The sequence below is a fragment of the Hyla sarda genome, chromosome 2 (assembly GCF_029499605.1).
Source record: "Hyla sarda isolate aHylSar1 chromosome 2, aHylSar1.hap1, whole genome shotgun sequence".
Lineage (NCBI taxonomy): Eukaryota > Metazoa > Chordata > Amphibia > Anura > Hylidae > Hyla > Hyla sarda.
The window spans coordinates 350,866,490-350,890,708 of NC_079190.1; the positions used below are offsets into that span (position 1 = coordinate 350,866,490).

At 42.1% G+C, this 24,219-nt stretch overlaps 1 protein-coding gene across 3 annotated transcripts in view; it reads right to left on the reverse strand.

Annotated features, from left to right (window-relative positions):
- The window catches only part of KCND3 (potassium voltage-gated channel subfamily D member 3), a 453,762-nt gene that overhangs the window by 397,510 nt on the left and 32,033 nt on the right, over positions 1-24,219 (reverse strand). For all 3 annotated transcript variants that reach the window (XM_056558281.1, XM_056558279.1, XM_056558280.1), the window contains one exon: positions 12,021-13,173. In XM_056558281.1, coding sequence (XP_056414256.1) covers positions 12,021-13,126 — 1,106 coding nt within the window. In that variant the 5' untranslated portion in view covers positions 13,127-13,173. The remainder of the gene's footprint in view (positions 1-12,020; positions 13,174-24,219) is intronic.

The window sequence follows — 24,219 nt, forward strand, 5'->3', positions numbered from 1 at the left end:
AACAACAGCAAGAGTGAATTGTGATTTATGAATTATTAAATATTTTTCTGAATAGTAGATTTGATACTGTAAACAGACATAAAATTTGCAAGTTATTTTACATTTTGAAAGTGAACATGCTGAATGAAACTGGAAATATGGATGAACCAAGAAGTAACAGGCTATATTTTCTCATTTGCACACCAGATACAAAATCAGCAAAATCTATCAATACAGCGCCATATACTGTTTTAAATAAATAACAGTCACCTAGTAAAATCACTATAAGGGTAAGGTCACACATAGCATATGTTACATATTTCATGCACATTTTGCTATAAGCAGACACACAGGGCTTTCCCCACCACAGCCCTGTGTGTGTGTGTGTGTGTGTGTGTGTGTGTGTGTGTGCGCAGTGAGGTTTGGAATCGGACCCGCAAAATCACTTGAGTATGCTAGGCCTGCCTCCAAACCTTACTGCACATACAGGACTGTGACAGGAAAAGCCCAGTGTGTCTGCTCATAGCAAAATGTGCAGTGTATTTCCCACTGTGCAGTGGATTTTTCGCAGTGTGAAATGTGTTGCATATGCGCTATGTGTGATCCTACCCTAAAAGAACAATGCCCTTATCGCAAGCATCTAAATGACTAGAAATGATGGCTGATCCATTGCAGCTATGCAGATATCATAGGAATCTGAAGTAAATACTTTAAAGAAAAATGGACCCACAGTGTTAGGGGTTGCACATCTTCGACTTATCTCCTTGGTGTTCTGTAAATGTCTGAATTGTACACAACCTTCTCAGGCCCTGCACCAGGCATAACGCAGTTTAAGATTTTCCCAACATACTACTTAGCACCAGGAACATTTTAACATTCCCAAACAATAGAAGTGTTTTGGTGCACCCTGTAGGGTTTACCTTCTGAAAGCCTATTTGATCTAATGCTTTTTTTCTCTCTACTAATGGAAAAGTATTAAAGTGGTGTTTTTCAGTTATTTTGTGAGAAATATTTTCAGTTTTATATTATGAAAAATAGTACAAGTTTCGAGTTGTATCATATTTAGAGTAAATATATGGTGGTATTTTATTATAGGTATTTTAAGGCGATTCAGCCTTAAAGGAGTACTCCGCCCCTAGACATTTTAGGGGATAATATATCTGATCACAGGGGGCCCGCTGCTGGGACCCCTCGCGATCTCCCTGCAGCACTCGGCATTCGTTTAGAACTCCGGCTGCTGCATCGGAGGCTTGTGATGTCACAGCTGCACCCCCTCAATGCAAGTCTATGGGAGGGGGCCTGGTGGCCGTCACACTCCTTCCCATAGACTTGCATTGAAAGGGAGGGTGTGACGTCACAACGATGGCATGGGCGTGATGTCAGCGCCGCATCACTAGTCATTAGGCACCAAATATACTCACCAAACTTTCTCTAGTTACAGTATTTGAATATTTAAAATATCTACCTCTATTATTATTCAAACATGCATATGGTTGTCCCACTACTTTCAGAAGTTCTGTGTCTCCTTATGGGGGGCCACTAGCTTATTTTAGAAGTCTTACATACCAAGCAGTGATCCATGGGAAATAAATACACAAAATATTTTTCCTCAAAAACGGAAGAAAGCTGTCTCTATTGTGGTGTTTCTCTCTTTTCAAGAATAAACTTGTTTGGCTAATGTCCTTATTCTTGTAGTTCTTGACATTGACCTTTGGAGTAGTCACCTACATTAGGTGGCAGAAGAGAGATAGCTTTCTTCCTTGGGGTTTTCCCTGTAGATTACTTGTCTCACATAATTTTGTCGCACATTCATCTATTACTCACTTATCACTTTCATCTACATCAGCTCCAACTATATAAGATAAAAGACCCTATATTGGAAAAACCCATTATGGTGTAATATTGATACAATCACCTAACATCATTTCTATATTATATCAAACAGCTCTGTCTCAGTGTATAAAATTTTAGAAAACACATGGGGGGAGATTTATCAATACCTGTCTAGAGGCGAAGTTGTCCAGTCGCCCATAGCAAGCAATCAGATTGCTTTTTGTAATTTTTAAAAAAAGGCCTCTGCAAAAGGATATAAGCGATCTGATTGGTTGCTATGGGCCACTTGGCAACTTTTCCTCTACACAGGTTTTGATAGATCTCCTCCATGGACATTAGTTCTGACATTCCTCATTAGAACTGTTATACTCTTAGCCGTCATAGTTTCACATGGGAAACAGATACATTTATATTTGGTTAAAGGGACTGCGTGAAACAAAAATACCTGTAAGTATATCTCTAATACCGTATTTTTCACCGTATAAGACGCACTTTTCACCGTATAAGACGCACTTGGGGGGGAAAAGTTGGTACGTCTTATACGGCGAATACCTGCGGCCATCAATGGCCGGGACCCGCCGCTAATACATGACATCCCCGATCGCGGTGATGCCCTGTATTAACCCTTCAGACGCGGCGATCAAAGCTGACCGCCGCGTCTGAAGCGAAAATAACACTAACCCGGCTGCTCAGTCGGGCTGTTTGGGACCGTCGCGGTGAAATCGCGGCATCCCAAACAGCTTACAGGACACCGGGAGGGACCTTACCTGCCTCCTTGGTGTCTTCTCCGTGCCGGGATCCCCTGCGCTCTCCTTCGACGTCATCACGTCGTCGCGCACGCCGTCATCCAATAGGAGCGGCGTGCATAGCGGCGTGATGACGGCGACATGATGATGGCGACGCAGAGCGTGGATCCCGGGGAAGAAGTCCGGAGCGTCGGGGGCACCACGGGGACACGGCGACAGCGATGGATCGACATCCAGGGCACCGTTGACGGGTCCGGAGAGGCGGGGACACGTGAGTACTACCTCCTATACCAGTGGTCTTCAACCTGCGGACCTCCAGATGTTGCATAACTACAACTCCCAGCATGTCCGAGGTCCGCAGGTTGAAGACCACTGTTGGCTTCAGAATCTTTATTTTTTTAGATTGGCACCTATAAATTGGGTGCGTCTTATATGCCTGTGCGTCCTATACGGCGAAAAATACGGTATATAATAAAAAAAAACGAAGAAGCTGTTAAGCCTTAAGAGCCCCCTTGTCTTTACAGATTAGAAGACACTTTACTTTACAGAAATTAGAAGACACCAGTATTTTTTATAAGAGGATGTTGAATCCTGTGCATGCACCGGAGGCATGGTAGGCAGGAGGGCCAGGTTACAGATTTTGTATTGGGGCCCTTGGAGTATCAACTTTTTCTTTTGTAAATGATCATCGAATGGTTAATACAATGAAATTGTTCAGCCATCATGGCACTTTAGGATGACCTCTATCATCAATCATGGGAGGCAAGTGTAGCTGTGCCATATAAGCCCCAAAATCGCATACAGTAAAGACATTACAAAATACTGCTTCATTGAGCAGGGTGCCACTTTATCCAGACCAGATTTCTTGAGACTGATTTTAAGGGTTTGCTCACACGTACAGTTTTATGAAGCATATTTTCTGCAGCTTATTTGGCTGGCCATTGAAGTTAAAGGGGTTATGCAGGAATAGACACACAGAGCTAATTTCTTTTAAAAACTGCTCCCCATCTGTCTCCTGGTTGGATGTGGTTCTGCAGATCCGTTTCATTGAAGTGAATGAAACCAATTTGTAATACCACTCCCAACCTGGAGACAGATGGGGAGCTGTTCTTGGAATTTACAGAGTGTAAAATTTAGCAGGCAATTGAAATACATTAAACTTACTGTGTAAGATTATTGAAACAGTTTTCTGAAATCCAATTTAAAGAGGAGGTTGAATCCTGTACATGCGCCTACTCTTTTGAAAAAAAGACAGCCGGAGGCATGTGTTGTGCCAATCAGTAATATCCCACAATGCTGTGCGGTAATTCTCTGTGTAAGTGCATGATTCTGGGTTAAATAGCGAGACCATAGAGTGCAGTTCAATACAGGCCCCTCCATTCCGTTTGCCTGTGCCATGACATGTGGCGCATGCGCAAAAGTGGTCTGTATCTTAATAACAAGCCGAACAGCCAAACTTACAATGTTGGTTAATTTAAGATAAATCCCTAAGGGTGTTTAAGATGTTACTCTTCTTTAACCCCTTAAGGACTCAGCCCATTTTGGCCTTAAGGACTCAGACAATTAAATTTTTACGTTTTAATTTTTTCCTCCTCGCCTTCTAAAAATCATAACTCTTTTATATTTTCATCCACAGACTAGTATGAGGGCTTGTTTTTTGCGTGACCAGTTGTCCTTTGTAATGACATAACTCATTATATCATAAGATGTATGGCGCAACCAAAAAACACTATTTTTGTGGGGAAATTAAAACGAAAAACGCAATTTTGCTAATTTTGGAAGGTTTCGTTTTCACGCCTTACAATTTATGGTAAAAATAACGTGTGTTCTTTATTCTGAGGGTCAAGACGATTAAAATGATACCCATTATTACGTACTTTTATATTATTGTTGCGCTTAAAAAAATCACAAACCTTTTAACCAAATTAGTATCTTTATAATCACTTTATTTTGATGACCCCTAACTTTTTTATTTTTCCGTATAAGCGGCGGTATGGGGGCTCATTTTTTGCGCCATGATCTGTACTTTTTTTTGATACCACATTTGCATATAAAAAACTTTTAATACATTTTTTATAGTTTTTTTTTTAATAAAATGTATTAAAAAAGTAGGAATTTAGGACTTTTTTTTTTTCGTTCACGCCGTTCACCCTACGGAATCATTAACATTTTATTTTAATATTTCGGACATTTGCGCACGCGGCGATACCAAATATGTCTATAACAAAAAAAATTTACGCTTTTTGGGGGTAAAATAGGAAAAAACGGACGTTTTACTTTTTTATTGGGGGAGGGGATTTTTCACTTTTTTTTTACTTTAATTTTTAAATTTTTTTACATTTTTTTTTACACTTGAATAGTCCCCATAGGGGACTATTCATAGCAATACCATGATTGCTAATACTGATCTGTTCTATGTATAGGACATAGAACAGATCAGTATTATCGGTCATCTCCTGCTCTGGTCTGCTCGATCTCAGACCAGAGCAGAAGACGCCGGGAGCCGCACGGAGGAAGGAGAGGGGACCTCCGTGCGGCATTATGAATGATTGGATCCCCGCAGCAGCGCTGCGGGCGATCCGATCATTCATTCAAATCGCGAACTGCCGCAGATGCCGGGATCTGTATTGATCCCGGCACCTGAGGGGTTAATGGCGGACGCCCGCGAGATCGCGGGCGTCGGCCATTGCCGGCGGGTCCCTGGCTGCGATCAGCAGCCGGGATCAGCCGCGCATGACACGGGCATCGCTCCGATGCCCGCGGTTATGCTTAGGACGTAAATGTACGTCCTGGTGCGTTAAGTACCACCGCACCAGGACGTACATTTACGTCCTGCGTCCTTAAGGGGTTAAAGAGTATAAAAACTTTTTTTTTTTTATATCAGCTGTCTCCAGAAAGTTAAACAGATTTGTAAATTATGTACAAAAAAGAAAGTTGCAACAGCACTCCAGGTAAAAAAAAGTTAGGGGGTGTGGCACCCTCTTTAGCCGTGCACCCCACTCCTCTCAGACTGGAGGTAGTTTAGTCAATGGCTGATCCAACATGTCACACAGTCAGAGGCTAAATGCACAGCAGAGTTATCATCTTAGGGTCCCATCCGATATGAGGCCACCTCCGCGTGGTGGATGGGGGGACACATTTTGATCAAAAAGTGCGCTAAGAGCCTCCTTTTTTCGACCTAGAGTGCTGTTGCAACTTTCTTTTTTGTACATTTTGTATTTGCCACAGCAGCAGGCACCTGTGTATTAGGTTGTTGTGCTGGCTATTTTTCCTTTTGTTTTTAGATTTGTAAATTACTTCTATTAAAAAATCTTAATCCTTTCAATAATTATCAGCTGCTGAAGTTGAGTTGTTGTTTTCTGTCTGGCAACAGTGCTCTCTGCTGACATCTCTGATTGTCTCGGGAACTGCACAGAGCAGAAGAGGTTTGCTATGGGGATTTGCTTCTAAACTGGGCGGTTCCCGAGACACTTGTCATCAGAGAGCACTTAGACAGAAAAGAACAACTCAACTTCAGAAGCTCATAAGTACTGAAAGGATTAAGATTTTTTAGCAGAAGTAATTTACAAATCTCATTAACTTTCTGGAGCCAGTTTAAATCCAGTCAAAACATTTAGCTCCACCATATCACAGGACCATAACCACAGGACCATTTCCAATTCTTCCAGTCTTATTGATTCGTTTCCAATATCTTATAGCAAACTAATGTTGTATAGGAAACGAGCACTATGAAAAAAAGACAAAAAAAACCCCTAAAGACAAGCATTGTTAAGATAGGCCTACTTTTGCATGGTAAACCATTACAATACTTTCTGGTGAACAGCAGTGGCCTATACATTGAAATCTGTAAAAACTGAAGAATAAAGGATTTCATTAGAGAGTAAAAAAATGAGACCTAACATCATGTTCTTTCAGAAATCTTCTCAGTCATCTGAATACTTTCTACCTAAGGTAAGAAGGCACAAGAGAAATGAGCAGCCCAAATGTCACATAACAAAACGTATTTCTCGGCTTCTCTCTACAGTTTTCTGAGGAACATGTTGGAAAATTTCTCGCTGCCCTATTTTAAAAGGAATGATCTTTAAAAAAAATAATAAAAAAAATGTGTGGTATCACAGAATAAAGCAGCTCTCAATTTATCAGATATCAATGATCCCTCTGGGCCTGTTCTATTCATACAATACATTCCCAATACATAAAGTGATGAGTAATAGTCTCTGTTAATTAAGAAAATTGGGCTTAAAATGAACACACAGTCCAGAATTCTCATTACATTTTCTTCTCAACAGCGGTAAAGAAGCAACTGTAGCAGCCAGAAATAGCATCCATTAGTATAGCATGTAAGCATGGCAACACTGGCATTGAACTAATACACCTTGTAGCAATGAATTTTGGCTCACTATAAGAATTATGTACTTCTTTATTTTCTGTGAACGTGACCTAACTCGCACTGCTAACCTATTCTACCACCTCTTAAACCACATAGTGAAGACAGCTAGAAAGCTACCCCGGCAGCCAGAAATACTATTCATTAGTACAGCATGTAAGCATAGCAACACTTGAGGTAAGCTGAACACCTAGTAGCAATTAATTTCAGAACTACTTAAAGGGGTACTCCGCCCCTAGACATCTTAGGGGATTAGATGTCTGATCATAGGGGTCCCGCCGCTGGGGACCCCCGCACTCTCCCTGCTGCACCGAGCATTTGTTTACAGCGTCGGGTGCAGCGCCAGAGGCTCGTGATGTCACACCTGTACCCCACTTGTGACTTCATGGCCACGCCCCCTTAATGTAAGTTTATGGGAGGAGGTGTGATGTAGACTTGCATTGAAGGGGCATGGTTGTGACTTCACGAGCGAACTGTGACAATGATGTCATGAGGCTCCGCCCCACATCACCAGTCATCCGAAGTCAGTCAGAGCGAAGTTCACTCCGTGCACCGGATGTCTGGGGTGCCACAGCCGAGATCGCAGGGGGTCGCCAGTGGCGGGACCAACACGATCAGACATCTTATCCACTATCCTTTGGGGTAGAGTACCACCCCAAAGGATGGGTTGACAGCTAGTTAACCCACACTAAACCAAGTATACTGGCTTATAGTGCAGGTGAAGAGCATTAAAAATAGGGGTTACTTACGTTTATTAGTTAAAGCGTACCTGTCAGATCCCACAAAAAAAACAAACTGCTATATGTTACTAAGTACCTCATCCTGATCATGTACATGTCATTTTTATGTATCTATCACCCATATTTCACAAAAAATAGCATATTACAACTGCCCACTGTCTTTTTCATCTTTGCAAAGGGAAGGGGTGTGTCCTCTCTTGCCTGCACTGTGATGACTCCTCCCCCTCCCTCTGCTGACTCACTGCTCTCGGGAGCCTGGCAACCCTCCTCTGTAACCCTTTCCTCTCTGGTTTTATGCTACACACACACACACACACACACACACACACAATAATTATTGGAGATTGCCTGTACTCTACCACCAAAGACAATATGGTGAGTGTATATCTTAGATCTTTCTTAATTAGTGCAAAGGTTTAGTGCTAAAAGTACAGTTGTTTTTCATGCACACTTTTTTTTATGTTCCTATGTCATTCATGTGTATCATCCTTTGGCAGTCCTGTAATGCTGGGACTTGTGTTTGGATAACACTTTTTTGTAGGAGTGTTGCCTTTAGCGGTGTGCCTACAACTTTTGCAAAACTACAGCTCCCAGCATGCCCAGACATCCTTTGACTGTCCAGGCATGGGTGGAATTGGAATTTTGCAACAGCTGGAGGCACACGTTTGGTAGAACTCTGTGTTACAGCAATGTTGCTGCAAGCTGTGTTCTTCCTGCAGCCTTGTCAATCAGCAATCTCTTGTCCATGACCCTGGGACAAGCTGATGCTGCTGTGGGACTCAGTGTCCCAGGAGATATGGGGACCCCTAGTAGTGGGATTTTCAAAGGCAGTTTTCTTCAATAAAATGTGATTATTATTTTTTTAAGAAGTATATTAGAAAAACTTGCGTTTTGCCAAGATGTACAACATAAAACGTTTTTATATCTGACAGTGGCCATTTACATATTTCCAGTGTTCTGGCCATTTATCTATGCATTGCTATTGTGCTCCTGTGAAGTTGGGTGTATCGAGGAGCAGAGGGCACTCACCCCCCCCCCCCCCAAGCTAGCAAGGCAGCACTGTATTTGGTAGCATATTCAGCAGGGGAGCGAGCCAGGGGCAGAATATTGATGAGGCAGGAGAGCTAGGCAAGCTGGCTCCCCACCTCCATTGCGCACAGGAGTGCAATAGCCATGCATAGATAAATAGCCAGAACACAGGACATACTTAACTAATAAAAGTGACCCTTCACCCGCCCAGTATACAGTTTAGTGCAGGTGAATTAGCTGTCAGATTCTCTTTAAGACTTAGTAGTAAATGTAAGAAGTCTGCTCTTAATCATCTGATATGAACTTACCCTTCCTTTACCCCCTTCATGACCCAGCTAGTTCTGTCCTTCATGACTTCATGATGTTTTTTCAAATCTGACATGTGTCTCTTAGTGGTAATAACTTTGTACTGCTTTTACCTGGCATCGTGATTCAGAGATTGTTTTTTCAAGACATATTGTACTTTATATTAGTGGTCATTTTTTGTTGATACATGAAGCGATTTTTGTGGAAAAATCTAAAGTATTGTGAAAAATTTGACATGCTCTTCGTTTATTCTATATTTGATGCTTTAAGCCTGTGTATGTGCACCCCGCAGGAGACATTGATACAGGTCGCCGAGGATCGCGTTTGCAGGTCGTAGGAGGTTACATTGCTTCCTGAATGCTCTCCCCGTTTTCTTGCTTCATTGTGTCATTTACAAATCTGTTTAACTTTTAGAAGCCAGTTGATATATATCAAAATGTTTTTTCCTGGAATACCCCTTTAACTCATAAACTATTCTACTACAATCTAAAGCCATATTAAGACACCCTCAAAAATGTTGCATAATGTAATAGTATAAGTGAATATAATAAACTATTTAATACAGAGAAAATGCCTTATTTTACACTTTTCATACTCCTTCCCTATTGCTCCCTTCCTTGTAAACCCATCATTCACTCTGAAAAACTGTTCAGGCTTATCTGGAGAGGGGTCAGCTCACTGAAGAATTAGGTTACAACTCCCTTTAGAAGTATATGGAGAGAAGAGGTGGGTAGGAAGGAGAGTGGCTGAATAGAGAAATGAGGCAGATAAAGAGACACCCAGAGACTAGGAGTTTGTAATAGTAGGTGTCACCCTAGTACTGGACTCATAGTTTGCACCGAAGAGTACTGCTCTATAATGTCCTTCATACTTCCATTGTTTCTGACTAAGCTACAGAGATCTAGAGGAGCAGCATCTTCCATGCTTTGTGTGTCCAGTGTATGGAAACATTAAAGAGGCTATTCTTCCCCCACTAGCTTAGGGACAACTGAAATTAAATATGGCGAAAGAACAGAAATCTAGTAAAACTGCCATGTGCAAGTCATAAAATGTTCACACATGGCAGCTTATCCTAAAAAGTCATCTGAAATGACAGCTATTCTAAACAACCTAGAAATGTTCTACTCATTCAGACTTTAGCTTGTACCATGGATTTCAAGTAGCATTGAAGTGGCCTTACCAGCGAGATGCACCACTGCCACCAGTGAAGTGTAATGGGCAATGCCCAGCAGGCTTACAAATACTCTGCTTATATTAACACACAACTTACATCTGCATAAAAATACATCTATCTTTAATTACAACAACCCTGGGATTGTCACTGATGGTGCCAAGGTAGTAGTAGCCCACAGTACAGTTTACAGATCTTTGGTTTACAGATTACATCATCATCATCATGCACAAGTATCATATATTTTGTAGGTACTGTAAGTCATAGAACATTATTTTTCCCATCTGAATTGGTGTAGATTTCAAAATACCATATACATTACTTATTGTGTTTAGGAGGTCTTCAATTACATCACTATACTCATATGTGAAAGGTGATGTATGGGCTATTCGCGATGAGTAACATCTGGGTTTACATTTTTTTATTTTTTATTTTTTTTTAACATTGCTGCAGTACCCCATATTATATATTTCATATAATATATTCATCATGTTTTTCATGCCAGTGAATGCTATATTAAAGAGAGTTAGATGAATAGCTGCCACAGGTAATCTTTTACATAGAGGACCACAGTAGATTTTTTTTTTTTCAATTATTAGGGGTAATCCAATGTCATTGAAAACCTAACTATAGCATTCTACTTGTATAAAGAAATAAACTGAAGCATACTCACCTCCCCCAGTCTATTGCAAGAGTTCTAGTCTACCCTAGCATCTAAATGTATTTTTCCTGAATACGATCTCTTGATGCACTGCTGGTGCAACAAATCATTGAGGCTACAATGTGTGTGGAACGTCATGAGGAAAACTGAGAGACAGTCCCATCAGGGTATGTAAACAGAAGGACCAGGGCAGAACGGACTGCCGGCATTGGACTGGGAGAGGTGAGTATGCTCTTTTTTGTTATTTTATGTTATTTTACACAAACAGCCTTCTGATGTTAGGATTTTAACTAAATCTGATTACTTCTTTAAGTTAGATTTATGTAATAAATAGTATATGTAATTACGGTTTTTATGGTCATATAATCGGACCATAACATCACATGAGATATTCTACCTATAAATTCCAGCTTCTTTAAAATCCAGCAAAATCGAGACATGAATGAGATTTTCATGCACACACTTGTACCATTACCAACAGGATATATATTTTCCATAACCTTGCCCCGATTATTCCATTTTATTGTGCAGATATTATGAACATGAGCCTTGAAAATAGGATCAGATATCCTTGAGCTACTCGTGTGTACAAGTAATGGTGCTCAGAGGCAATACAGTACGAGAAACGGAGAGCAGAAAGTGTAAGCAGAAATCGAGGGTTTAAAAGCATTTCTTGCACATAAAAGGATTATTCATAGCTACAGACAGCCCCAATCACAGGGACAGACGGCAAAGCAGCATTTTTCCTGTTACATTTTAATGTCTGTGCATATAAGGTTAATGGGATAATCTTAATCATGCCAGTTGTTCCTCTCATTCAAGTTAATGACATAGAGTTTAATGTATACACAGGCCTCCCCGGCTCCCAAGACATAAGATAAAAAGTCACCTTCATCTCATCAACAGCTCGCTAATCAAGAAAGCAGGTAAAAGCAAAGTGCACACAAAGAATGCACAGCATTCTAATCTGTTGTTTTACTTCAGCCCTATCTCCTCTAATTGATTTTGTGTGTCTGTGTAAGCAGCTTAGCAAAAAAGGAAAATGCATCTGAATTCCCGAGAGAGTATCATTAAATGTCATTGTACAAGACTAGTATTCTACCTGAAGGAAATAAATCAAGGCTACAGCAAAGGCTCTTACTCGGAATATAATAAGTGGAACACTTACCCCAGAGTTGTCATGGTAACAATGGTATACCAAAACGAAGCAGGGATGCTGGTGAACTTGCTGGAAGATGACCCCTTTTCCGCATAAAACATTACTGTGGCGAAGATAATGATTGCCATTGTCAGTGAGAAAAGAAGAAATCCCAGTTCAGAGGCACAGCTCTTTAGGGTGTACCCAAGGATCCGTAAACCTTGGGAGTGGCGCGAGAATTTGAAAATTCTGAATACCCGGAAAACCCGCAGGGTGACAAAAGCACCGCTCACATCCTCATTGTTGGTCATGACTAAGCCTATGTAGTATGGCATAATGGCTACCACATCGATGATGCTCATGACGCTTCTCATAAATCTGTATCGACTTGGGGCTGCAAAAAGTCTCAAGAGGTACTCAACTGTGAAAATCATGACACAGGCAGTGTCCAGGCAAAAGAAGGCTACATCAAATCTTTCACCACAGGGAAGCTCCTTATTTCCAGGCACAGTGCCACAGGGAACAGTCTCGACCACATTGGTGATGACGGACACTGCAATAAAGAAGCCAGTCACATAGTAGAAGACTAAGGCTAAAGTGCTGGTATGGGGATTTTCAAAGGCTCGCCACATAGTCTGGCGTAAATTAAGGGAGGGCATGGCTTCTTGACTGTGCTCATATTCATTGTCATCCATTAGCCTTTCTGCATTCTCTCTTTTCCTATCTTTATATTCTTCATAGCAGCAGTCGCCTATTATTTCAGGTAATATGCCATAGAAAGAGAGTTCTTCATCGTAGGCAGAGATGCATTCATACCTAGGGTAGTGCAGCTTGCCAGTTCTGTAAAAGTTTAGAATAGCCCTGAACACTTCAGGGTCACGGTCAAAAAAGTATTCCTTGGTCTCCTCGTTGAAGAAGAAATCTTTTTCTGTGCTTCCAAGTAGGGTGTCAGGGTACCTTTCCAGGGTAGTTCGCCAGGTTTGGAACCTCCTTCCGCTAACATTAAGTATTATAAGCTCATCTTCTTTTTTGTTTTTGTCAGCTGGTGCCAATGGCATGGGGCAGTTGGCCACTGGCATCCATCCAATGGCAGCAGCCCTTGCAAAGGGCAGCCATGCTGCGACCCCGGAAGCCATGACGGCTCCAGTACTTTAAGACCAGCTTGACTTCAGATCAAGACCATCTGCAGAAGAAAAAAAATATAGTCAATATCACCTTAAGAAGCAATATTAAAAATGTTAAAAACTTGCATTGACATTCTGTTATTTGGCTACCATGGTCCTTTTAAGACGCATAAGGTACAGAAGCATAACTAGGTCATCATTATTCTCCACTTAACTTTCCAAATCGTTAGCTCTTAATGTGCACACAAGGATATTTTTGTGTCTGACCCTGAAAATATTGATTTATATTATTAATTTCCAAGAATCACAGAATGTCAATAAGTCTTCCTTTGAAATAATCTGCTATTGATTAAAATCTCCAGAAGATAATGGAATAACATGCATTGTGAACACAAAATGACCAGTAGTGCTCAAGCTACGGATACCCCACAGACTGGTAAAAAACAATCTTACAATAACAAAACCACACATGTATCACTAGGTTTCTCTACCCTGTACAGTCAGGTCCATAAATATTGGGACATCAACACAATTCTAAAATTTTTGGCTCTATACACCCCCACAATGGATTTGAAATGAAACAAACAAGATGTGCTTTAACTGCAGATTGTCAGGTTTAATTTGAGGGTATTTACATCCAAATCATTTGAACGGTGTAGGAATTACAAACTTTTGCATATGTGCATCCCACTTGCTAAAGGACCAAAAGTAATTGGACAATTGGCTTCTCCGCTGTTACATGTCCAGGTGTGTGTTATTCCCTCATTATCCCAATTAAAATGAGCATATATAAGGTACAGAGTTAATTTCAAGTGTGCTATTTGCATTTGGAAAATGTTGCTGTCAACTCTCAAGATGAGATCCAAAGAGCTGTCACTCAATGAAGCAAACCATCATTAGGCTGAAAAAAACTAAACAAACCCATCAGAGAGATAGTCAAAACATTAGGCATGGCCAAAACAACTGTTTGGGAACATTCTTACAAAGAAGGAACACACCGGTGAGCTCAGCAACATCAAAAGACCCCGAAGACCAAGGAAAACAACTGGGGAGGATGGCCGATGAATTATTTCCCTGGTGAAGAAAACCTCCCTCACAACAGTTGGCCAGATGAAGAACACTCTCCAGGAGGTAGGTCTATGTGTGTCAAAGTCAACAATCAAGAGAAGACCACCAGAGTGAATACATAGGGTTCACCACAAGATGGAAACCATTGGGAGCCTCAAAAACAGGTAGTCCAGATTAGAGTTTGCCAAACGACATCTAAAAAAGCCTTCACAGTTCTGGAACAACATCCTATGGACAGATGAGACCAAGATCAACTTGTATCAGAGAGATGGCAAGAGAAGAGTATGGAGAAGGAAAGGAACTGCTCATGATCCTAAGCATACCACCTCATCAGTGAAGCATGGTGGTGATAGTGTCATGGCATGGGCATGTATGGCTGCCAATGAACTGCTTCTCTTGTATTTATGGATGATGTGAATGCTGACAAAGGCAGCAGGATACATTCTAAAGTCTTTCGGGCAATATTATCTACTCATATTCAGCAAAATGCTTCAGGACTCATTGGAAGGCGCTTCACAGTGCAGATGAACAATGACCCAAAGCATACTGCAAAAGCAACCAAAGAGTTTTTTAAGGGAAAGAAGTGGAATGTTATGCAATGGCCAAGTCAATCACCTGTCCTGAATCCGATTGAGCATGCATTTCACTTGCTGAAGACCAAACTGAAGGGAAAATGCCCCAAGAACAAGCAGGAACTGAATACAGTTGCAGCAGAGGCCCTTGCAGAGCATCACCAGGGATGAAACCCAGTGTCTAGTGATGTCTATGTCTTCCAGACTTCAGGCTGTAATTGACTGCAAAGGATTTGCAACCAAGTATTAAACATTTTAAGTTTTATTTATGATTATTATTCTGTCCCATTACTTTTGGTCCCTTAACAAGTGGGAGGCACATATGCAAACTGTTGTCAGTCCTACACCATTCATCAAATTTGGATGTAAATACCCTGAAATTAAAGCTGGCAGTCTGCAGTTAAAGCATATCTTGTTCGTTTCATTACAAATCCATTGTGGTGATGTATAGAGCCACAAATATTAGAATTGTGTTATTGTCCCAATATTTATGGACCTGACTGTATATGGGATTGTATAATCTGATATCAGTTTCCATACTGCAACAAACAAGGTATACCAATACTAACAGCTTTTTGGCCTTTGTTAAACAAATTAAGTCCTTTTATTATATTTAGCATGTACACCAGGAGCTTCTCCCCACATCTTCTGTACAGTACATCAAGAAGCAGGCCATAATGTGATTTGAACAGAGCCAAAAAAATCTAAGTAATAAGCAAAAGTATTTTATAGGTAGAAGAATAGTACGCTCAGCAAACTTATATGGATAAGTGATGCCCACCACAACAAATTTAATCAATATATTAGATGAAATTACTAAATGTGAGAATATGAGTTAACGGTTAAAAGGGCGGCCTACTAGGATAGTTTTGTTGATGAGAATAATTAATTCTTCTCTAATAATGGGACATAAAAAGGGGGAGAATTATTATCTTCTTGACTACTTTATGTCACTATAGGTATCAGCTGAAGTTCATCTGCTTATACTAACCTATCGAGATACCGATTTCAAATGCAAGATCAATTGAGTTTTTATTTTGTAGTTTTACCAATGTTTTGGTCATGTGTGGTTTTGCCTGTCTTCTCCAGTCCACCTGACAGTGGATAGTTATCCGATAGGCAATAATTTAATGAGCCTTTACACAACCCAATCATTGTGCAAGTCAGGCCACACAAATAATCACAGGATTGTTAGGGCATCCCTTTAATTTCATAATTGTTGGCCAAACATCCCCAGTTTACCCGGTTGACAATGATGAAATGAAAGGGCTGCACAAACAATCGAGTGATTTCAGAAGACATTTGTTTACAGGCTGATCACTGGTCATATAAGGGTGATCTTACACAGTGCAGTTTTTGCTACAGATTTAAAGAAGTACTCTGCTGGAAAACATTTTTTTCTTAGCAACTGGTTCCAGTACTTATCAGCTGCTGTGTATTCCAGATGAAGTTCTTTTCTTTTTGAATTTCTTTTCTGTCTTACCACAGTGCTCTCTGCTGACACCTCTGTCCATTTTGACAACTGTCCAGAGTAAGAGCAAATCCCCATAGCAAACCTCTTCTGCTCTGGACAGTTCCTAAAATGGACAAATGTTAGGATTCAGCAAGCTGGATGTGGATCCTCTGTGTCAGCAAGGGATTGGCGTGGACCGTGTCGGTGGACCGGTTCTAGGTTGCTACTGGTATTCACCAGAGCCCGCCGCAAAGCGGGATGGACTTGTTGCGGTGGTAGCAACCAGGTCATATCCACCGGCAACGGCTCAACCTCGCTGACTGCTGAGAAGGCGTGGGACAGAAGGACTAGGCAGAGGCAAGGTAGACGTAGCAGAAGGTCGGGGCAGGCGGCAAGGTTCGTAGTCAATAGCAATAGCAAGAGGTCAGGTACACTGGTAAGGCAAACACTGTAAACGCTTTCTCTGGCACAAGGCAACAAGATCCGGCAAGGAAGTGAAGGGGAAGTGAGGTTAAATAGACAGGGAGCAGGTGGAGGCTAATTAGACAGATTGGGCCAGGCACCAATCATTGGTGCACTGGCCCTTTAAATCTTAGAGAGCTGGCGCGCACGCGCCCTAAGGAGCGGAGCCGCGCGCCAGGACGAGACAGCCAGGGACCAGGACAGGTGAGAGACTTGTGATGCGATTCGCGAGCGGGCGCGTCCCGCTATTCCCCGCCGGCAGTGTCAGTGCAGTGCTCCCGGTCAGCGGGTGTGACCGGGGCGCTGCAGAGAGAGGAACGCCGCAAGCGCGCCGGGGAGGAGCAGGGACCCGAAGCGCTCGGCGTAACAACAGAGGTGTCAGCAGAGAGCACTGTGGTCAGACAGAAAGAAAATTCAAAAAGAAAAGAACTTCCTGTGGGGCATACAGAAGCTGATAAATAGAGATGAGTGAACTTTTGAAAAATTTTTGAAAAAATTTGGTTTGATCCGAATTTATTTGCAGCGAATCTATATTAAAAATGGCTATTTCTGGACTACAGAGAGCCTCAATAGGGGTGTGGAGGTGTTGGCAGCATGAGGAGAAAATATAGTGTCTGAACGACACACAGTGGCGTAGCTATAGAGGTCGCAAGGGTCACAACCGCGACCAGGCCCCATAGCCAGGGGGGCCCTGCGGGCCCCCCTGCCACTTCACTATACTATATGCTGCAGCAACAGGTCCCGGGCCCGCCGCTGCCATCACTTTTTTAAACCGCCCGGGCCCTGTTGCTGCAGCAGGGTCAGACGGATAGGCAGAGGGCTGATGAGAGCAGTGCAGGCAAGCACGTGACCTGTCACAGCCTCTGACCCCACGCAATTTCTCCCCTGCAGCTGTCAGTGACAGGAACAACAGACTCTCCAGCTTCACACCGCAGCGCCGCTCAGGAAGGTGAGTAGAGCTAGGTTTGGGGGGGGGGGGGGGTGTAATGGGGGGTAATGATGATGATGAGGAGTATGGGGAGGGGGGGTGTAATGATGAGGAGGAGGACGGGGAGGGGGGTGAGGGGTGTAATGATGAGGAGGACGGGGGAGGGGGGTGTAATGATGATGATGAGGAGGACGGGGGAGGGGGATGTAATGATGATGATGATGAGGAGGAGGAGGACGGGAGGGGGGGGGTGAACTTTCACTATACACAGTGCCTTCCTCTTACAAATTAGTGCACCAGATCTCCAGACGTTGCTAAACTACAACTCCCAGCAAGCCCAGACAGCAAATGGCTGCTTTGGCATGCTGAGAGTTGTAGTTTTGCAATAGCTGAATGGCTGTCCGGGCATGCTGGAGGAACACCGGAGCAGTTGCCCATAGCAATCAATCAGATTCCAGCTTTCATTTAAAAAAAAGGTCTTTGAAAAATGAAAGCTGAAATGTGATTGGTTGCTATGGGCGACTGCTCTATTGTTCCTCTGCACAAGGTTGGATAAATCTCCCTTATTATTCTTGCCATGAAAAAGCAACAGGAACCTCCCGTAGGAATGGAGACAAGCATGATTTCATTTACATGGGACTGTATATTGGTGGTATAGGAGTGATGTCATTTACATGGGACTGTATATTCGTGGTATAGGAGTGATGTAATTTACATGGGAATGTATATTGGTGGTATAGGAGTGATGTCATTTACATGGGACTGTATATTGGTGGTATAGGAGTGATGTCATTTACATGGGACTGTATATTGGTGGTATAGGAGTGATGTCATTTACATGGGACTGTATATTGGTGGTATAGGAGTGATGTCATTTATATGGGACTGTATATTGGTGGTAAAGGAGTGATGTAATTTACATGGGACTGTATATTGGTGGTATAGGAGTGATGTCATTTATATGGGACTGTATATTGGTGGTAAAGGAGTGATGTAATTTACATGGGACTGTATATTGGTGGTATAGGAGTGATGTTATTTACATGGGACTGTATATTGGTGGTATAGGAGTGATGTCATTTACATGGGACTGTATATTGGTGGTATAGGAGTGATTTCATTTACATGGGGCTGTATATTGGTGGTATAGGAGTGATGTTATTTACATGGGACTGTATTGTGGTGATAGGGGAGGGATGTTATTTACATGGGACTGTATGTTGGTGGTAGAGGAGTGATGTTATTTACATGGGAAAGGACTATGGGGTGTGTGGGGGGGGGGGTTCAGGGGAGCATGAAGAGGACTTACAAATCTATGGGGAAAGAGAGTGGAACAAAGGAATCGGGAGAAAGATTTATATTATATTCAGTGTACAGCATATAGCAGGGTTATTTAGAGGCTACAGTGTGTGGTAGTATTTTACTCAGGTGGTAAAATGTGTACCTGTATTATATTCAGAGGGTACAGTGTGTGGCAATATTATATTTAGAGGGTGCAGTGTGTGGCAATAATATATTTAGAGGGTGCAGTGTGTGGCAGTATTATTTTTAGGGGGTACAATGGTTAGCAGTATTATATTGAGGTGGCACAGTGGTTGGCAGTATTATATTCAGGGGTACAGTATTTGGCAGAAATCTAATGATTACTGTCTTCATACAGAGGATAAGGATTTGCTGACAAATTAAGGAACCAATGATGTCCGGGTGTCATACTCTGTAGCTGGAAGAAGTCTTGATGTCTGGACCGGATGAGGAAGAAAAGTAAAGACGTCACTCAGGTCACTGATATTGTGTTTTCTTCTGACTGTCCTATCAGAGTTGTAGTCAGTTGTATGTTCTGCAGTGATGATGACTGTACTCCAATCTGTGACTCTCCAGCTGTTGCAAAACTACAACTCCCATAAATCCTGAGGCTCTTCAGACACGATGGAAGTTGCAGCTTTCGAACATCTGGAGAGCCACTTGAACAAAGGGGATTGGTGGAGGTCCCATCAGTTGGACCCCCACCATAAAAGTGGACTGCTTATTTTAATATGCCCGGGCCTATTTTTGGTCCCAGTCCGTCCATGTCTGTAAGTCACCTTTTTCTCTTGACTCTGTCCCATCTGTGCTGTAGTCACTGATATCCTTGTGCGGCTGAGGCCGAGTAAGGGGGTCCTCAGGGATTGAGAAAGCAGGTTGTCGGGGGGGAGGGGGGTATGGGTAGGGGGGCCCAGGACAATTTTTCGCATCGGAGCCCTGTGGTTTTTAGCTACGCCCCTGATGACACAGCTTGGATGTGGCTAAAGCATAAGGAGACCATATAGTGTCTGAATGGCACAGCCTGGAGTTGGCAGCAGCATGAGTAGACACTAGGGCATCACAAATTTAAAATGAAGATTTAGGGTAGCTAGTGGTACCATAAAAATTTTTTAGACAAATTGTCAGGGGTCGACTAGGGGACAGGGAGAGTGAGCCCTAAACTGACCCTAAGACATCTCTCCCTGCCTACTTGCCCATCCACCCTAACCCGAAGGATCGACAACAGGGCGCTGGTCCCTCCCTGAACTAAAGTGCAGGGGCCTAATAAAAACACATACTAATAAATAGTCGGTCACAAACCAGAAACATAACAGGAACATAGAACTCTGTAACAGATTAAGTTCAGAGGACACAGATCAGTGAGCAGCACAGGGGACACTATGGATCAGCGGTCATGAACAGAGGACTCAGTGGTCATAAACAGAGGACACTATAGATCTGTGGTTGTCAACAGAGGACACTATAGATCTGTAGTCATGTACAGAACTCCAGAGATCTGAATAAAGAACTAATAAACATATAGAGTTCAAAACACCAGGCAGGAAAACGGATGAGTCTGAACATGCACCAGAACAGAACAGGAATAAGCTTAATCCCCTAGAAAAACCTTCGGTAGACACAGGAATAACAATACCCTCTGAGTCCCCATGGACAGGTAAACGGGATCTAATGCTAAACAGGAAATTCCCTATGCAAATTCCCTATGCAAACCTCCAGTAGACACAAAATCCCCATGGACATGTAATAGGGATGCCTAGATACACAGGATATATTTATAGAACACTGTTCACACTGAACACAAGACAGGAATAATAATCTTCAGAACACCTCCAGTAGACAAGGAGTCCCCCTGAAGCGGTAACAGGGATGCAACATAGGACACTGTTCACACTGGACACAAAAACTGGACACTCCACTCCACTAATGAAGTAGCCATTAATAATAAATCCAGATAGACTACTGGTCAGCGGCACACTCCACAATGTGGTCAGAAGCTGACCCAGTAGCAAAACAGATATATAAAAGACAGAACTTCATATACATGAGAAAACACAGTGTGAACATGAGGAAACACAGTGTGAACAGACACATAGTAAAAAGAACATACAAATCCTAAAACCGACTATGCAAACACAGATTAAAATCCACTATAAGCATGCCACCTAACCATGGCTAAAACCAGAAAATACAAAGTGCATGCTAAGACAGAGATAGCAGATTCAAACTCAAATAAAGAGTGTTTTACCAAGAGCTCCATGCACCATGTCCATGTGTAATCTGTAATCACCAGCCCGGAGGCGAGGCTGAGCTGTCCGTAAATAGACATTCCCTAGGAGCTATTGGCTGAAAAAGCCAGAGGTCAAAGATGCCAGGTATACAGGAAAAACAGGGAAAATACGCTAGTTGCTGGAGCAAATAGACTCTTTCACAGGCGCTGACTGAGAGCCAACTGCTGGGTTAAATAGGTAACTCACATGTGCCCTCATTAAGCAGTCAGCTGACCAGCTAGACAGCAGGGTGTAACCCGGCAACAAAATAAACAAATAACCTGTCAGAACCTTTTAACCTTATAGGTTCTGACACAAATTTTTAAATTTTAGTTGAAGGTTTAGGGTAGTGCTACCATAAAAAAAAAAATAGGCCCAGGCCCAGCAGCATCAGTAAACCATATATTGGCCATATATAACCATATATGTCCGTCCTATCTGTATACAGTGTAATGAATGATATGATGAGCCGCAAAATGACTGCCAAATATATAGGGCTGTGACATCACAGGGATGACTGGCTGCTGATCATCTGCATCCTACATGTGATTCAGGGCCATACCGCCTACTTCCCTTCCCGCCCTACCTTCCCAGCATTCTTTGCCCCATGTAATGACATGTGGATCCACCATTTTAGAGCCTGGACTGCAGTAAATGAAGTTTAATGAAGCGATTCACAGCGATATTCGCATTCTTTGCAATTTGAATATTTCATGAAATTTGTAAAAAATTTGGGTTTGTCAGCTTCAATTCGCTCATCTCTACTGATAAATATTGGAACGATTGAGATTTTATAATAGAAGTCATTTACAAATCTATTTGAGTTTCTGGCACCAGTTGATTTAAAAAAACAATGTTTTCCATGGGAGAACCTGAGTTGAACTAGCACCTGTTATTTATGTTATCTAATTTATTATTATCCACACCAGGTTTTGGCTTCAAAGCTACAGCAAACACTGCACTCTGTAATTGGGAACAGGCTTTCCTGTGAATGTGTAAAGGCAAGGGGCTTAAAGAGGTACTCTGGGGGAAAAAATATTTTTTTTTAATCAACTGGTGCCATAAAGTTAACCAGATTTGTGAATGACTTCTATTAAAAAATCTTTACCCTTCGAGTACTTTTTAGCAGCTATATGCTACAGAGGAAATTCTTTTCCTCTTTAAATTTTAAATTTTTAATTATTTTTTGTCTTGTCTACAGTGCTCTCTGCTGACACATCTGTCAGGAACTGTCCAGAGCAGCATAGGTTTGCAATGGGGATTTTCTACTACTCTGGACAGTTCCTGAAACGGGCATCAGGTGTCAGCAGAGAGCACTGTGGGCAAGACAAAAAAGAAATTCAAAAAGAAAAGAATTTCCTCTGTATCATACAGCTGCTAAATAGTACTGGAAGGGTAAATATTTTTTAATAGAAGTCATTTACAAATCTGTTTATCTTTCTGGCATTAGTTGATAAATAAAAAAAAGAAAGAAAAACTGTTTTCCATTGGAGTACCCCTTTAAGCCTAATTTTCTAGGCCACTCAAGTTAACACTAGAGATGTTATTATTTCATTTATTCCAGTCTTTCACCCATTATTACAATGAAACTGCCATTCAGGACTTTTATCTCTTTATCATCACTGAAGGACAAGATTTTAAATGTAACTTAAAATTGTATAGTACTACTAAAACGAAAAAACAAAAACACTGCCCAAATATATATATATATATATATATATATATATATATATATATATATAGATATATATATATATAGTATATGTTTTTCAAAAATATTCACAGAAAAATACCCCTGATGTAAGTGTCCCTTTAAGAAAAATGTGTTCAGGGTTCTTGTATTTTCAATGCAACAGATGGGCTTAAACATGAGGCGGGGTAGATGTTTCAGAAAGTGAAAGGCTTTGGGTAAGGCTCTCTTCAGATGTCGCTGTTAATTTAAATATGCTTTGACATCTTTGTAATAGATTGTACATTACTGTATAAATTGTGGTAAACCACACAAGTTTGATATAAGCATGCAGTGAATAACTTGCTTCGTAGCAGTAATAGACATGCTGTTTATCAAGACCAAGGCAGAGCTATTTTCTATTGGGAAGTTCTATTTAAAGAGTCAAATAGCTCAAGATGTACCTATACAACATATGTCTCTGTACATACTACATGTAAGACTGCTGTTTAAAGATAAAAGTGGGAGCTTGTGTCAACCCAAAGCTTCCTGTTTCACAAAAAGTATACCGTATGTACTCGAGTATAAGCCATCCCGAATATAACCCGAGGCCCCAAATTTCTCCCCCAAAACCAAGGAAAAGTTATTGACTCAAATATAAGCCTAGGTTGGGAAATACATAATGCCCCCATGACATCATCCCCCCCTGTCATCATCCAGACCCCCGTCATTATCACCCCCCGTCATCATCACCCTGTCATCATCACCCTGTCATTATCACCCCCGTCATCATCACCCCATCATCATCACCCTGTCATCATCACCCTGTCATCATCACCCTGTCATCATCACCCTCATCATCATCCCCCCCTTCATCATCACCGCCTGTCAATCCCTTCTCAGTGGTCTTCAACCTGCAGACCTCCTGATGTTGCAAAACTACAACTCCCAGCATGCCCGGACAGCCATCGGCTGTCTGAGCATGCTGGGAGTTGTAGTTTTGAAACATCTGGAGGTCCGCAGGTTGAAGACCACTGCGGCCTTCGTCATCATCCAGACCCCCCCTTTTGTTTTCTACTCACCTCCCCTCGGTGGGAAGGAAGGGTGATCTGGTCTGGGCCGTCCATATTCGACCACCTATTTTGCAGGGACCGTCCGGTGGGGAGGGTTAGTCGTTTTGGGCTGTCCATCTTCATCGGGAGGCCCTCTTCTCCGCTCCGGTCCGGCCCCGGACTAGTGACCATGCCTTGACGACGAAGCGCAGGGATGTCCGTGCGCAGCAGACGTCCATGACGTCCCTGCGCAGTGGCGTCAAGGCAGCATCACTAGTTCGGGGCTGGCCCGGAGCGGAGAAGAGGGCTTCCCGGTGAAGATGGACAGCCCG